The sequence below is a fragment of the Nothobranchius furzeri genome, chromosome 6 (assembly GCF_043380555.1).
Source record: "Nothobranchius furzeri strain GRZ-AD chromosome 6, NfurGRZ-RIMD1, whole genome shotgun sequence".
In the NCBI taxonomy this organism is placed as follows: Eukaryota; Metazoa; Chordata; class Actinopteri; order Cyprinodontiformes; family Nothobranchiidae; genus Nothobranchius; species Nothobranchius furzeri.
The window spans coordinates 77,378,741-77,395,210 of NC_091746.1; the positions used below are offsets into that span (position 1 = coordinate 77,378,741).

The 16,470-nt window shown below is 41.9% G+C and overlaps 2 protein-coding genes across 2 annotated transcripts; one reads left to right on the plus strand and one right to left on the minus strand.

Moving 5' to 3' along the window:
- The first annotated feature begins 2,618 nt into the window (after window positions 1-2,618).
- On the plus strand, window positions 2,619-10,641 carry cdk2ap2 (cyclin dependent kinase 2 associated protein 2). The gene is made up of 8 exons (XM_015943606.3): window positions 2,619-2,865; window positions 2,975-3,068; window positions 3,198-3,301; window positions 5,546-5,665; window positions 7,704-7,859; window positions 8,044-8,135; window positions 9,876-9,996; window positions 10,134-10,641. The coding sequence occupies exons 1-8, from the start codon at window positions 2,664-2,666 to the stop codon at window positions 10,199-10,201; spliced, it is 957 nt and encodes a 318-aa protein (XP_015799092.2). The 5' UTR covers window positions 2,619-2,663; the 3' UTR covers window positions 10,202-10,641.
- Window positions 10,642-12,296: 1,655 nt separating this feature from the next.
- Window positions 12,297-16,419, minus strand: aip (aryl hydrocarbon receptor interacting protein). The gene is made up of 7 exons (XM_015943605.3): window positions 16,216-16,419; window positions 15,550-15,732; window positions 15,281-15,469; window positions 14,938-15,114; window positions 14,713-14,854; window positions 12,510-12,739; window positions 12,297-12,439 (listed from the first exon to the last, which is right to left on the minus strand). The coding sequence occupies exons 1-7, from the start codon at window positions 16,312-16,314 to the stop codon at window positions 12,434-12,436; spliced, it is 1,026 nt and encodes a 341-aa protein (XP_015799091.1). The 5' UTR covers window positions 16,315-16,419; the 3' UTR covers window positions 12,297-12,433.
- Window positions 16,420-16,470: the final 51 nt, after the last annotated feature.

A 16,470-nucleotide genomic window follows, 5' to 3' on the forward strand; every position in this document is an offset into this window, starting at 1 on the left:
TTCCCAGACCCTTTGTGCAGAATTAAACAGAGGAGGAGTCTTACAGGCCAGGCTACGTATTTCTGCCCACACAGCTATACGTTTGGCTCCCATAGTCTCTACCTGGCTTGCATTAAAAAAAATAAAAGAACATTGACAAAAGTTATTACAAAAGGATCTCAATGATTATGTTCAAATTTTTCCTTCTAAACACAATAAACTCAAATGAAAAGGCAAAAAATATCAACAGCAACAGTGAAGTTTAAAAAAGTAACTTCATCCTGTTTTGTATTTATCATTGTTTTTAGATTATTTTATTTTATTATAAATGTCTTTTAATGCTATATTATAGTTTGATCTATTTAACATACTGTAATATATCTTGAGGATCTACTTTTAAGACCTACCTAAATACATTTTTTATCTTAAAAAAAAGAATTGTTAAAACATTAACATTTTCCACTTTGATGCTCCTAGTGCGCCATTGTTTTTTTTAAATTAAAGTTATTGAATCTATTTGATGTTAATACTTTTTCCATATGTACATTTGTTCGTAGTTGAGGGCATTTTCCTCTTCGGTACCATGAACCCAAGGCATGGAATTCTCATATAAACATTTTAGATAACTTCAGAACACTCGCAAAATATAGGAAACAGTTTGTTGGCAGCACATTTGTTTGGATTTTTTTTTCTGTCTTTTTGTTACAATTAATCAGAATCAGAATCAGAATGAATTTTATTGCCAGCGCTCCAGCGATCCAGAGCATAGGAACTTGACTCCACAGTACAGCCTGACCAAGATTACACACACACATATAGACAGGACAGATACACGCAGACCACGAGAGCAGCCATGACGGCGCTCAGAGCAGCCATGACGGCAAGCCTATAGAATAATGTAATTACCGTGAATCCTCTAATACAGGCCTGTATTCAATTAACGGCCGGGTCTCATATTTTGGCCGGTGTCGGAGGAGGTGAAGAATGGCCGGTCTCGTATTGTGGCCGGGTGGAATGTGGCAACAAGCAAGTATGGGGGGCGGTTGTGTCATCGTCTCACTTTTGATTTGCCAGTGATAGACCGCGAGGGTAACTTTAACCGTGCGGAGACGAAGAGGAGGCGAAAATTTGATATCAAGTTCAAAGAGAACGTGCGCTGCAGAACACTGGGGAGCAATAGCGGTTGTATGAACTAGTCGACTTCACTATAGTGACTTTTTATGCCTGTCATCGACTAGTCGCTGTCACGTGATAATGACCGGCAAGATGCAGCCCTCGGAAAATACAGCAGCCTGCTGTCAGCAGGTGACAAGCTCCTGCACTCAGGAGGGCAAGGCGCTGTGCCAGAGCGTCGGTACTGACACGCGATCGTTCATGTCGGTTCATTTCCTTTAATGTTTTCTGTCTTTTATTTGCACCTGATGCGTTTCGCTGCTGTGGAGCGGGGCGCATCACCTTGTCCTCCGGTGACGCACCGATCACTGATGCGGCCGCCAAGCACGGAGCACTCCGCTGTTTTTGCGGTCGGTAGATCTGCGTCCTGAGCACGGCCACAGTAACAATCAGGTGTCGCCACCTCAAAAACTAAGTTAACACGCGATTGTTCATGTCTGTTCATTTCCTTTAATGTTTTCTGTCTTTTATTTGCACCTGATGCGTTTCGCTGTGGAGCGGGGCGCATCACTGATGCGGCCGCCAAGCAGTGAGCACTCCGCTGTTTTTGCGGTCGGTAGATCTTTTAGAACTGCAGTTCAAAGGTAACTCATAAGGTGAATATATATGAACCCAGGTAGCAGTTTTTCATTAGGATTGAGAGGAGATGCAGGAAGATAATAAACAGGCAGGACAGAAAAATAGTCAAATAAAAACAAGCTAGTTTTTTTACCTGGTGGTTGCAACAAACAAACACCATTGAAGGTCATCAGAAGTGAGGAACAGAAAATGAAATAATTATTTTAATGTTTAGAGCAGCAGGAACTCTGAGAGGCTGCAGGCGCATCAGTGAGTTTGCGCCGCTGTGCGGGGAGGGGGGGAGAGGGCTGAAGCAGAAACTACCGTTGTTAAAAGAAATGTGTTTAACTTTGAAAATGTGGGCACAATTTTAATTGTCAAAAACTCCAGCAAACCATTAGTTCATTTTGCTCAAATAGAAATAGAGGCCTGCCTCTAATTCTGGCCCTCCTTCCAATAAAGGCCTGGAGCTTGATGAGCTTGAGTCAAATACAGGCCCAGTCCTGTATTAGAGGATTTACGGTATACAGTTTAACAAAATGCGTTTATTTTAATTTTATTTTTTAAGGGGAAATGGTGTTTTCAAAAACCTGTGTGGCTTCTCCACAAATACATGTTAATTCATTATTGTTCATCATTATTTTATTGTGCTCAGTATGGTGTGCTCTGTATGGTGAACTCTTTGCATTTTTAAAACTTGTGCTAAAAAATTAAATAAAAACAGATTACTTTTTTTAATTGATTTTTTTTACATAATGCGGTTTAGTTTTGTGTTTTGCTGTATTAAATTTACTGATATATTTGCGGTTACCCACCGCATATAGACCCTTTTATTACCTACGTCATCAAAAGTTGCGCGCGCAGCCTGGCAACGAGAGTGAAGGCTTCCGCATTCACGCTCGATACTAAAACAACGATTTAACCCTTTGATTTGAAGTTCTGAGCACATAAAAATGTCGGGTTGTTGCGTGAATGGATGCCAGAATCGCTTCTCTTCAAGCAGTGGGCTGAAACTATACAGAATTCCGAAGGGAGCACATCCATTTCAACAGAATCGGAGGCGTCTGTGGCTGCAGGCCATCAACAGGGTTGATGAAAACTGGACAGAAAACACGATCCGAAATGCTCGAATTTGTAGCGCCCATTTTATATCAGGTAAGGTAATTATGTACTAAGATTACACCAGAAAGCTGGTTAACGTGTTCTATTAAATAAAGTAAGTTGCGTTTGCTGGTTTGCTTTTAAGCAGTCTATTTATTTACAGGCGAGGTGTCAATGGACTCCTCGAGTCCTGATTTTGTGCCTTCTGTGTTTACGCACACAAAGCGAAGTCCAAACCCCCATGCAAAGATGGACAGGTAATGTTTACACCTTCAGATATATTTAATATTTAGAAATTCTTGCTTGCTATTCATGATGTTCAGTGTTATTATATCTTGGCTCTTGACTTGTGTAACTGTTAAGTAATGTAGACCTGTTACATTAAGGTATCAACGGAAAAGGAGAAGGGATGAAACGTCTTGCATGCCATCAAATCAGCTGGATGCTGCAGAGAACACAGATCAGCAACCATCATTGGCTCACCATGCCGGTAAGGATTTTGTATTTTCTGTTACTGTTAGCAGATATCGTGCGCAGCAGCACTGACTTTCTCACAAAAACACCGAGAGGAATTATCGTTTTGAGTTCGGCGTCTACGGCAGCAGCAGCTGATTCATATTTACCAAAGCTCTGCTTTTATTGGTGGATGGGGGAGTTCAAAGTTCATTTTTTAACTATTCTTATTGGAACATAACATATCACATGACAGAATACGTCATTTCCTCTAACAGTGTTTCCAAAATAAGAGTCTCATGTAAAACATTTAACACATCAGAGCACATATCTCAACACCCCCACTTGCTCCGACCTTAGTCCTTTATATGAAACAAAAAAATCTTTAACCTTTACCTTTGAACAAAAACTTACTAATCCTTGATAACTTGCACAGGGTTGTGGGCTTTGTCAAAATGTCTGCGACCATTTCATTAGTCGGGCAATAGTTTAAGTTAACCTTTCCTTGTTTCAACGTAGATCTGAGAAAATGATATTTCACATCTATATGTTTACACCGCTGTCTTTTCACGGGGTTCTTAGCTAGAGCAATAGTTCCCTGGTTGTCTTCAAATATCTCAGGTAGCTTATACTCATATTTATCCATATGCTCTAGGAGTTGCATTAAATACAAACATTCCTGGATTGTAACAGCCAGTGACACATATTCAGCTTCACAAGTAGATAAAGCAACTGTGGGTTGTTTTCTGGTTCTCCATGAGATAGGAGGTCCCCCTTCTGAAAGACTAATACAGAAACCTGTCACACTCCGACGATCTGTCTCATCTGCGGCCCAGTCTGCGTCGCTGTACGCATGCAGGCCAAGCTTGTGGTCTACACACTTTTTAAAACACAGTTCTTTATCAGAAGTACCTCTCAGATACCTTAAGACATGTTTGACAGTAGTCCATTGTTGTTCGGTTGGTTCAGAGAAGTACTGAGACAGTTTACTTGTAACATAACTCAGATCCGGTCTAGTACATGTGGACAAATAGATAAGACTACCCACCGACTCTCTATATTTTCTAACATCCATCATCTTTGTTTGTTCATTACTGTAGTCTAGTCTCTGTTCACATGGGGTGGTTCTTATTTTACAATCTTGCATGTCAAATCGTTGTAAAATCTTTTCAACATATTCAGTCTGAGACATTTTTACACAATCAGTACTTTGATTAAAATCAATTCCAAGAAAATGTTTTAGCTGTCCTAGGTATTTCTTATTAAATCTGGTAGACAAGACTGAGACCATGGTTCTCGACCGGAAAAGGGTGGCTTGCCACCTCCGGGTCGGGGGAGAGGTCCTACCTCAAGTGGAGGAGTTTTAAGTATCTTGGGGTCTTGTTCACGAGTGAGGGTAGGAGGGATCGGGAGATCGACAGGCGGATTGGTTCGGCGTCTGCAGTGATGCGGACGCTGAGCCGATCTGTCGTGGTGAAGAGGGAGCTGAGCCAGAAAGCCAGGCTCTCGATTTACCGGTCGATCTACGTCCCAATCCTCACCTATGGTCATGAGCTTTGGGTAATGACCGAAAGAACGAGATCGCGGATACAAGCGGCCGAAATGAGTTTCCTCCGTAGGGTGGCCGGGCTCAGCCTTAGAGATAGGGTGAGGAGCTCGGACATTCGGGAGGGACTCGGAGTAGAACCACTGCTCCTCCGGATCGAAAGGAGCCAGTTGAGGTTGTTTGGGCATCTGGTCAGGATGCCTCCTGGACGCCTCCCCGGGGAGGTGTTTCGGGCATGTCCTGCCGGCAGAAGGCCCCCGGGTCGACCCAGGACACGTTGGAGAGGTTACATCTCCAATCTGGTCCGGGAACGCCTTGGGGTCCTGCCGGAGGAGCTGGTGGACAAGGCCGGGGAGAGGACGGCCTGGAGCTCCCTAGTTGGGATGCTGCCCCCGCGACCCGGACCCGGATAAGCGGAGGAAGACGAAGACGAAGACAAGACTGTCTTGATATCCTTCAGTACTTTTAGATCTGACGCTGCTATGAGTAAATCATCCACCCCAACTATGATGATTATTTTGTCCTTTCTGTTTACTCTGGAATACACACACTGATCTGCAGGGTTCTGTATGAAATCATTTTCACATAAATATTATTTTAGTGTGTTGTTCCAGTTCCGACCAGCTTGTTTCAGACCATAAATCGATTTATTTAGTTTACACACTAGTCAAAAGTAAAAATATTTGTGTGGACTTGTTGCTGCATTTGCTAACTTTTCATATTTCTGTGTTAAAGCTAACGAGGACCTCCCTGTTCCAAGGAGTGAAAATGATGGCCTACAACAAAGATGTGCTGGGCTTCATAAAAACCATGTCGACCTGCAGCTGGAGTTTGAAAAACTTAAGGCAGAAAATTGTAAGCTTAAAGAGGAGCTGACAAATTCAGCGTTTTCCTATGCAAATATTAGGTGCAACAGGGGAGCACTGTTTTTTTTTTCACAGGACTTACAACTCTTGTCTTTGATTGGCTGCTAACAAAAATAACAGATAGTGTGGAGATAATTTGCCAAAAGCTAACCGCTCAAGATCATCTATTGGTTGTGCTAATGAAAGTAAGACTGGGTCTAAGCAACACGGATTTGGCATACAGATTTAATGTTTCTAAAACAACTATATCAAATATTTGTCGAAGCTGGATACCTGCCGTGTCTGTAATCCTTAAACCACTCATTAAATGGGCAAGTAAGGGAGCCGTACTAAAGAGCATGCCCAAAGTTTTCAGACGGAATTTCAAACGATGTCGGTGCATAATAGACTGTGCAGAAATTTTCATTGCTAGACCTAGCAATCTAACTGCTAGGGCCCAGACATGGTCAAATTACAAACACAGCAACACAATTAAATATTTGATTGGCATCACCCCAGCTGGAGCAATTTCCTTTCTGTCACCTGCATGAGGTGGAAGGGTTTCAGACAGACAAATAACAAAAGAGTCGGGGCTTTTTGATCTTTTAGAACACAATGATGAGATTCTAGCTGATAGAGGATTTCAAATCCGAGATGAACTTGCCGCTTGTGGAGCCACTCCGTATACCTCAGTTCACAAAAGGGAAAAAGCAACTCTCTGCTCAGGAGGTAGACTCATCAAGACAACTGTCTCGTGTCAGGATACACGTTGAACGAGTAATAGGGCGCTGGAAACTCTTTGCATTTTTAAAATTTGTGCTAAAAAATGAAATAAAAACAGATTACTTTTTTAATTTTTTATTTTTTTGCATAATGCGGTTTAGTTTTGTGTTTTTCGTTATGCTGTATTGAATTGACTGATATATTTGCGGTTACCCACTCACCCCTCCCCGTATGTGGACGTCATGTGATGCGTTTTTCTCCTATAGCCAATCACGTTACTGTACATGTTAAAAAAATGACTACGCCATCTTTCCTTTTGTACGCATGCGCGTAGCCAAAGGAAGCGCCTGGGCTAACGTTACCCAGAAGATTTCAGCTCTTCGTAAAAAGGTATAAAGAAAACTTTGTTTTGAAATGTTCGGGCTTTAGTCAGCCACCAGACGTGTAGTTAACCGGTTAGAGTTCACTTGCTGCGTGTGGCGTATTAACGCGTTGTTACAGCTGTTTTTTGTCTTCATTTGTTTTGTTATGCTAGCCGGTAAAGGCTAGCTAATCTCTTTAACGCTGGTAGTAGTTTGCTCGGTGTCTTCCTCTTAAAGCTATCGTCAGCTTTTGTTTCATTCAGCAGTCTTCCTCCGCTCGTTCGGTACAACGGTGATCCGTCACACTCAGACCTGATTAGACCCTGTTATAAACCTGCAATTGATCTGTGAACAGGTATTCTTACTGATCTGAATGAAATAGATAGATATAAACCATATTTTATAGTGGGATAAATACATTCAGAAACAGTTTGAACGTAAAGTATACCTGTTGTTTCAACAGTTAATGGTTTTCATCTGGTGAAAATCAAACTAAATCCTAGTGAACAAGCTGCTACCACACACGCTGCCTGATGTTATAATAAAAATCTTAAACTATTAGGCGATTTTAAGCTGAATTGTAAAATGTTTCTGAACATATCAGTTAACTAATCGAATACTTTGTAAATAAATAAGTTATATAAATATTAGTAATATAAAACTTGTTGTAGACTCAAATTCAAAATATAACTTTCCAGTTATTTGGAATATTTTAAGTATTTATTTCAAGAGTAAAATAAAACAAAACTCAGAAGATAATCTAGGTTACAGATCAGTAATGTCATTGACGAATTTCAAGTCAGAAATGTTCTTTACTGTTGAGTTGCAGGTTTGTTGTGATTCACAGCAATAGTAAAAAGCATGTTGGGACATTAGATTTTCTCTTGCAGATCTCTAGGAGGGAGTTTGTCTAATTTAAACAGAAATCGATTCACAATTTATTATTTGCTTTTTTTGCATCAGCTCTTAGGAGCTCATCATCACCAGGAAAGCTGTATAAGCATTGGATTGACGGGACCGAAGGAAGCAGCGCGTCGTACGTGGAGCTGCCTGCTGAAATCGCCATGAGTTACAAACCTATTGCGCCTGCTCCATCTGGCTCCAACCACACTCCGCCAGGTACTCCACAGTGTTGGCCTCTTACTTAGCTTTACCTTGGGAGGGAATTATTCTACAAATAAGCCTCGTCTCTAGCTCACAAATCCTAGTCATCTCTATTATGACTAGAGGAAATCTGATGTTTTTCAGAGGGAGCTTTGTTGCTTGTATCTACTCGTACACGCTCAAACTCTTTTCTCTGCAGGCTCTTCAGTGCCCTCTCCATCCCTCCCATCATCATCCAACTTTAGGCCAGCTTTCAGTGACTTTGGTCCACCGTCTATGGGCTTTGTTCAGGTATGAATCCTTCACATTCATATTCATAATTCTCCACTCGATCATTAGAAATGCATTTTAGATAGTAATGCTCATAGAAGTGAGGCTATGGAAGAAGTGCTTGTAAAGAAGACGGTAATGTTGGTTATATGGACCTGGTCAGATGTTGAGCAAAAAACTGTCTTCAGTAAAATATGCTGGGTGATAGTCTTATCTACATTAATAGCTCACGCTAACGCAAATCCCCTTAAATGCTGTCCCTCCACAGATTCTGTTTCTCACATTTGTTAAACAGCTAAAGTCCCCCCCCCCATCTCTTTCTCTCACTGCCGAGCACACAGCGGTCAGACCCACTGCTCAGCTGATCTGAGCTCCGATCAACAAAAGGGAGAGAAAAGGGATACACCCCTAACCTTAATTTACTGTTGTTGACAAAAAAAACGCAGCAAAACATAATTTTACAATTACAAATGAAGCAACGCTAAACTTAGAAACATGCAAACAGAATCAGGAATGCTGGAAGAATTTTTATCTCTGTTTTTACATTTTTTATGCTGTCAAACTTGACAAGAACAAAGCTTCCAAATAAATGTCCTTGCCCTGTCCCTACCCTGGTTGGGACATTCAGTGGCTTATTCTAGTTTAGAACATGTAGGAATCTTGTCTTACTGTCGTTCAGCTTTGCGTTTTATTCCAAGACATCAAGATGCCAATAAGCTGAGCTTCATTAGTTGAGATCTGGTAGAATAAACACAACACAGAACAAGATGGTAGCCAAGAGAAGTTTACCTGTCAGAGAAATGATCTGCGAGGGAACCGTTACCTAGAGCCCACGCCAGGCTGTCTGGGGTTGATTGTGATTGGCGGCGGTCTCGACTTCGTCCGCTTGTTTCCTTACTCTGGGATGATTGACACTGAATGTTTTCAGATGGCCTCGCATCTCTTCTTGTGACTGATGGCGGTGTAAGACGTTTCCATCAGATGAGAACAAAAACCCAAGAACACACAGATGGTTGTTTTTCCTTTCCTGTACAGTCAAGTCTAAAGGTTTAGAGAAAGATAACTGTCACAGTATTTTTTCATATCTTTGATGGTTAAAATTTGAGTTGTTCTCCAAGCATTTGACCATTTTTGTTAGATTACGACCACTTTACTCCCACTAGGGCTGGGCGATACGGCCTCTTATCTATATTGCGATAGAATCTGAAACATGTGCGATAACGATATTTATTGCAATATTTTTTTTCCTGTTTATGTGAAAATGACATGCTTTTAAAAACCCTCATATGGAACATATATTGCAGCAGAATAAAACGGCCATAAAGTGCAGAATGGTCCTCCTCCTCTGCCGTCTCCATGCTTGCAGTCACTGCCATTCTGTTGTCCCAGTGTCGGTGCGGGTGCACATCGTAGTGACGTCATGTGTTATCGCGATAAGAGCCCCAAACTCTATTATTACCCAGTTTTATATCGTTTGTACCTCAAATCATTTATATTGCCCACCCCTAACTCCCACTATGCCAAACTGTCAAGAATGTGCATGAAAAGTTACCAAACTCCAGATAATATATCAGTACATGAACTCAGATTGTTACTTTCTGTGTCTCATCGTTAGATATTTGGGAAAGAAAATGACTAATCCACACTTTAATGAATAAATTAAGATGCAGGTCTGAATTGTATCCATTTGTGACACTTCCTGATGCACTTCTCGTCTTTATTCTCTTAAAAATGACACGTTGGTAAAAAATACTCCAACAGCCGGTCAAAGTGTCCCAGGGGTCCACCTACAGTGAACTTCTGTCTGTCATCGAGGAGATGAGTCGTGAGATCAGGCCTACGTATGCTGGCAGCAAGAGTGCAATGGAGAGGCTAAAGAGAGGTATTTATCTTGGGTTGGTGCTGAGTGGTGGATTTGTGTTTTCCTTTAACTGCAGCCATAAAAACAGAGCATTAGCCACTGCAGGTAATAGTCTGATCCTGTTGACTTAAAAGGATGTGTGTGTTTGGTTTTTGCAGGTATAATCCACGCCCGTGCTCTGGTCAGGGAGTGTCTTGCAGAAACAGAGAGAAGCGCTCGAACATAACCCTTCCTGAATAAACATCCCTTCACCGGACACTCTCCTCTTTTAGCAGCTCCTCATCATCCTTCTTATTGGATACTTTTTCAGCCAGCCTTCATCCTTCCACCTCGTGCTTTTCTAGGAGCGCCACGTTACTGCATTTCACCAAGTTCATTATAATTTTTGCAACATTTAGATTTTGCGAAACAAAATTTTGTACTTGTTCTGTGTAGAACTCACGTAAAATGAGCAGCAGTGAGTGTTTGTGTAATGATGACGGGTGACTAAGAACGTCAGCTTTATGACTCCTGTCCCTTTGTTTTTATTTTTTTGTGTAAGCTCACATTAATTTCTCTCATTCCCGAAAAACCTATTTGCATCTCAAGTCAGTTTGTTAAAGACATTTTGTAAAACCAATTTTTGCAGTTCAGTATGTATATCTTAATTAAATAAGAAGAAAATAACTTTTCTATGTTTTCTGTTTTTGGGGGAGCTTATACAAATTCATCTTTTGGTAAAAATTTGTGATTGAAAATCCTTAAACTGTTAGATAACCAAAAACCTTCCATAGCAACTAGTATGAGTTATAATACAGTCAAAAATAAATAAAAGCTGCAAAACATTCTAATAAGTAACCTATGATCTGTTTCTGCATTTATATTTCAATGATCACTTTTGAGAAATTTCACTTTAAAAGTCAAGTGTGGGGATAAACAAGTATACTTTTATATGTATAAACACAAACACTCCAGAAAAGCTGCAGATGGAGTTTTCCAAAGATGAATAAAAAGTTCTTAAGAGGGGAAATGTGCAGAGTACATCCTTCACAAACAAAACAATGGGTGCATTTTCATTAAATACATGACATAAGTACGGTTGGGCATCAAGCATCATTTTGTTACCAGGACTGATTTATCAGTTTTTCCCAGAAACTTTCAAAATGCTGGTGAATGTTCTCAGTCATCCAAGTCGTGATAATTCAAAAGGGTTTGAATGAAGGCAAATGGACTCTTTCAGTTTCTTGAAGACGTTTGCTTTTCATCTGAGGAGCTTTGGAAATTCTAACCGTGATATGGGAGTTGTATTGATTAGTCACACCCTCATGCATCTAATCAACAGGACTCCCTCACAATAGAGGCTAACGACCCTGACAACTCATCAGGAGAAGGGGTATTCATAAGTAGTTTCGGCTTGTTAAGCAAAGGTAAACGGCTACAGCTTATAAGCTTGACCCTCCAATATTCCAGTCAGAATTGACAAACCTCCTCGGATGAGAAGCAAACGTCTTCAAGAAACCAAAGTAGTCTAATTGGCGTCATTAAAACCCCTTTGGAATCTTTCAAATCATAAATCGGCTCCTAGTTTCCCAATACCGTCGAAGAAGAATCCAAGGATCTGCCAGAAGCGTTTGCATCATTGTGTTCCAAGTGTGGCTTCACTTCAGAAAGTTCATCAAATTAAAATTCATGGAGAAGCTCAGACCATTTCATCAAGTCAGACCTGTGGTTAGGTGGCTCGGTTAAAAGTTTGACCCCCGAAAAAATCTGGATCCAAACAAAGAGTAGGAATCGTTCAAATTCAAATGATGCCCAACCCTGGACATAAACACACGGGGGAGAACAGAGAAGCAAACAAATCGTTGTTTCATTTAGTGATCGTTAGACCAGTCGGGCTCCGTGTCTAACCTTTGAACTCACTGGTGAAATAACAGGGTGGACATGAAGATGTGACAAAAGGGATTACTCCAGTATTACATAATAGCTTTGCAGATATATAAAAAAGGAAAAAGGCTATGCATAACCTCCTGGTTACAAGTGCTATGGTTTTAGTATTTATAATAAAAGCTGTTGATAAACTGATGAGAGGAAAAACAAGTTGTCTTTTGAGAATTCTTGCAGATCTCTAAACTCTGGACGCTCACTACAGGGAGCAGAATTTTAACCAAAACTTGACATTTGCAAAACCTTTAAAGGCTTTGTAATAAATACAAGATGACGTGTTCCCTTAAAGTGGAAAATACGCTGCGCTGAACCAACGCGGGCCATTACAGACGTTTTGATCCAATCAGAGCTTCACATTCACAGAGCGTGGATTCAGAGGACAAATGCTCGTGGTGTTGGTGTGTGTGCCTGATGGGGAGCGGGTTGGCAGCATGTTTGGCTTAAGTGCAGATAAAATCAAAACACCAAGAACATCTCAAGTCTCATATTTCTCCTCAGTCTTGAAATTCGCTGGCAGCCTGATCTGCTACAAGGTTCAGCCCTGCGAGGAGGAAGACACATGAGCTTTTTTTTAAAAGACAATAAATGGCTGAAGCTCAGGCTGGACTCACTGTGGTGGCAGTAGCTGGCCGTGTGTTGAAGTCAAACAGGCCCTTGTAACGCCCTTTCTCCTCCTGCTGCTTGGAGCGGATCCTCTCCTCCATGGTCTTCAGCTCCTTGTTCACGGAGGCTTCCAGAGACGGATCCAGCTCCAGCACCTTGGCGAAGTCGGCTCGAGCCTCGTTCTCATTCCACACGGCCGCATGCGCTTTGGCTCGTTTATAGTAGGCCTTCACGTTATCTGGTGGACGCAGAGAAAGCGATCCAAAAGCAGTCAGACTACTGAACCGCTTCACCGAGAACACAAAACAGACCCAAATAGATAAAAAACAAACCATTTATATTTGTAGCTTTGTTATTCTGTGATGAGTGCTGATGTAATTATGTCAGCAGCTTACTTTTACTTCTAGAGGCTAAAACTGCTGAACTAAAAAGTTTGATTCTCACCCCGGCTTTTTCCACGGGAGCCGTCAGCAGCACGTTACTGCAGCAGCACGTCTTGCTCGCGTAAGCTGCTGCTTGGCTCTTCCCACCAGAGAAGCGTAGTAGCAGGGGAGCAGCTGTCACTGACCGAGCATGAAGTCACACGAGTGACTTCGTCAGTAAACACAACAACAAGCAGGAGAAAACTACAACATGGCTCCAAAAGGTTTGTGTTTTATGTTCTGTCCGTTTTATAATCGCCAATACGGACCTGAAAAACAAAGGAGACCGCTAGCTAGGTGATAACTTCTCACGGGGCCGCACAGTTAGTAACCTTTTTTAAAGTAAAGCAACCAGAACGCAGTACGTTCTTTATTCTGAAAATCTCGGGAGCTTCTCTCCATTTCCGCGTCCGATTTCCTGTCTTTCCTTCCCCAAAAATGTCGAACTTGACCCGTTTCAGAGGTGTCGCGCGTAGAAAATAGAACCGGCGCGTAAAGGCCGCGAAATTCTGCTCCTGAGACACGGCCGACTCGCGCTGCTGACGGCTCCGGTGGAAAAGGTTCTGTTGACCACAGCGGTTCCTATCAGCAGCTATGACGTGCTGCTGACGGCTCCGGTGGAAAGCCGGGGTCAGTTTAAACCTTGGAATAAAAGCTTCATATGTTTGTGACTTAAAAATGAGTCAAAACATCTCTTGCAATTTTCTTGAACTTCAACAGTTTATATTATTTACTTGGAGACATTTAGCTGGAAATTACACAATTTCAAGGCAAAGAACTGGCCTTCACTAAAAACTTGTTCAAATTTCATATTTAAAAAAATTAGTAAAAAAGTGTAAATTATATTGAAATCTAAACTCTTGTCTGGAAAAAAAACCTTAAATTATTCATCTGGATTTCACCCTTCTCAGGAATTATGTACGATTTTTTTAAGAATGCGTAAAAGTGACAGTCTTACCCTGGACTGTATGTAGGCAACGTGTCCTTTATTTTGTTGCTAAGCCCCCACTGTCCCCATGCTATTTGAATTGAGCGTCACTCAGCATTAGCCAATAGCGTTTGTGGACGTAACCTAAACTGATGCAGATTTGGTGACATTTCTTATCGACAAGCAAATAAATATTGTACAACAATGCCTTCTGTAGGCTGGCTAGAGGTGCGCGCTCAGAAAGGAAAGACGTATTTATGGATACATTTTTCCTCCTCTAGATGGTGTCCTTTGACAAAAAAACTCCAGATTTCTGCTTTACATCAACAAAACGAGAAAACTGGATGTGCAAATCAAAAGTAAACGATAAATGACCCGCATTTGAATAGCACCCTTTTAAGTTAGAGGACTCCAAAGCACTTTATACTACAATGACTCAGTCATCCATTCACGCACTGGTGGTGATGAGCTTCGCTGTAGCCACAGCTGCACTGAGGCTCACTGACAAGAGGTAAGGCTGCCTTACACAAGACACCCTCGGATTTCCACCACCAGCAGGCAAGGTGGTGAAGTCTCTTGCCCAAGGACACACCAGCAGAATTCCCCTGCAGAGAGCTGTAATCAATCTGGCAACCCTTTGAATACTGGACAACCCACTCCACCTCCTGAGCTACTGCTGCCTACTAGTTCTTTTCCCTCAGCTGCTGCTGGAGCGGATAGTCGGTATTAAAAATGTTCGAATGCTTCACTGGACCTTTTTGCCTTAGTTAGCTTTCTACCAGTTTCATTTCACTATTTCCAGCTAAAGGCTCAACTTCTGAAAACGTAACAAATAATATGCAGTGGCGGCTAAATCCGTACCCTCGTATTTGAAGACCAAGGAGGAGCAGTGTTCGATGACCTCGTAGTACTGGCCCTGCAGCAACTGGCACTGACAGTAGTTGAGAAGCAGTGGCGTGATCATAAGGTCTAATTTCACCCAGGTTTCAGCTCCAGGATGCTCCTGAAAGAAAAACACAAAAAAAGAGTCAGAAATAGAAGAATTATAGTCAAGCCTTGCATAAAGTAGATCATATGACCCCGAACCTTCATCTGTAGATTTTTGAGGCAGGCAATGGCATTGTAGTACTTCTCTGATGCCTCCTTGATTTTGCCTTGTTTGAAGAGCACATTTCCTTCTTCATGAATGTGAGGCACGAGGTCAAGCTTCTCTTTGTCACTCATGGCCCACATATCCAGCTGGAAGGAACCAGGAGGAAGAACCTGAACACACAAAGACACAGGAGATCTGAGGCAACATACTCAATAAAAGCTGTTCACAGTGCTTTTTCCATTTGTTAAATTCTAGTAGAAATGTCATATTTACAAATCCTCTTCACAAAAATCTTATGATTTGCTATCAATACTCTGATATCGTCTCCTGGCTCACCTCTAGTAGCTCAATAGTGAAGACAAGAGGCTGTGGGCTGGCCTGAAGGTGATCCAGATCTTTATGTCCTAACGAGTGGTGGGAGTGGATCTGAGCAATGCCGCAGCAATGCCTCTGGCCCTCCAGAGGGTCCTTACCAACACTTATGTTCCTCAGTGACTGGGACACCAGCGGGTACAGTGAAGTGTGCTGGGAACAGGGAGGAGACAGATGTAAACAATCAGCACTGGGTAGGGAGGATCAACACCCTAACCCAGCAGCACTCTAACCCTGGTATCGCAGGTAAATTCTGCAATCTCCCCTTCTTTCATAGTGATGAGTACTCTTTCCCATACAGCCAGTTTGAATTTCTTGCCCAGGATGAGCTCCATAGGTTTGCTGTGTCCACCCATGGTTCTGGAGTCATCCAGAACCGTGCCATCACACAGGCTTGTGCGGTAGTGAAAGACGACCTAAAATATAAACAAATAACAGCAAAAACACAATAATCGATTTGTTAGAAAGAGCAGTGCGACTGGGAATTTGTTTTCACCGCAAAGAAATCCCATATCTGCACTTCTGACAGGCCTTGAAAGAGCTGCTACGAAATCCCCTCCTGACTAATCACAACGAGGGAATCCAGATTGACGTAGGCAAAGGACCAATCAGCACTTAGCAACATTGACGTCCCGCCTACTAGCTCTCCGTCGGGAAAAATAATAAAACTAAGCAAGCTGAAAATACTCTAAATTATTTTATACGTTCAAAAGCCACAAAACTCAACATACTGAATATTAACTCAATAAGATTTGTGATAATGTTCTCCCAACGAAGCACGTACAATGTTTTCAGTGGAGATAACATCTGATAGCATGCAGCTAATGCGCCTCGTCGCGTTGGAGAATCATTTTATGAACGCAGGACGAAATCCGTAGTTCCTCCGAGAGTCACTTTACCTTGGTTCCATTCGGAAAGGTCGACAGCTCTCCTTTGCCAGGACTTCTCAGTTTCTTTACTATTCCCTCTTCGAAAAGCTTGCGTGCCTCTTCCTCCATCCTTAATGGTTTACGGAAAATACCGATGTTTACCGACTGAAACCAAGAATGAGGCGGTCCGTCGCCGTTTAGGCAGGCTTCCGGCGCGCCATCATCATGTTTACGTGTGGACACTAACCGGTTTTCAGGTCGGCATATGGTAAATAAAGGTTAAAT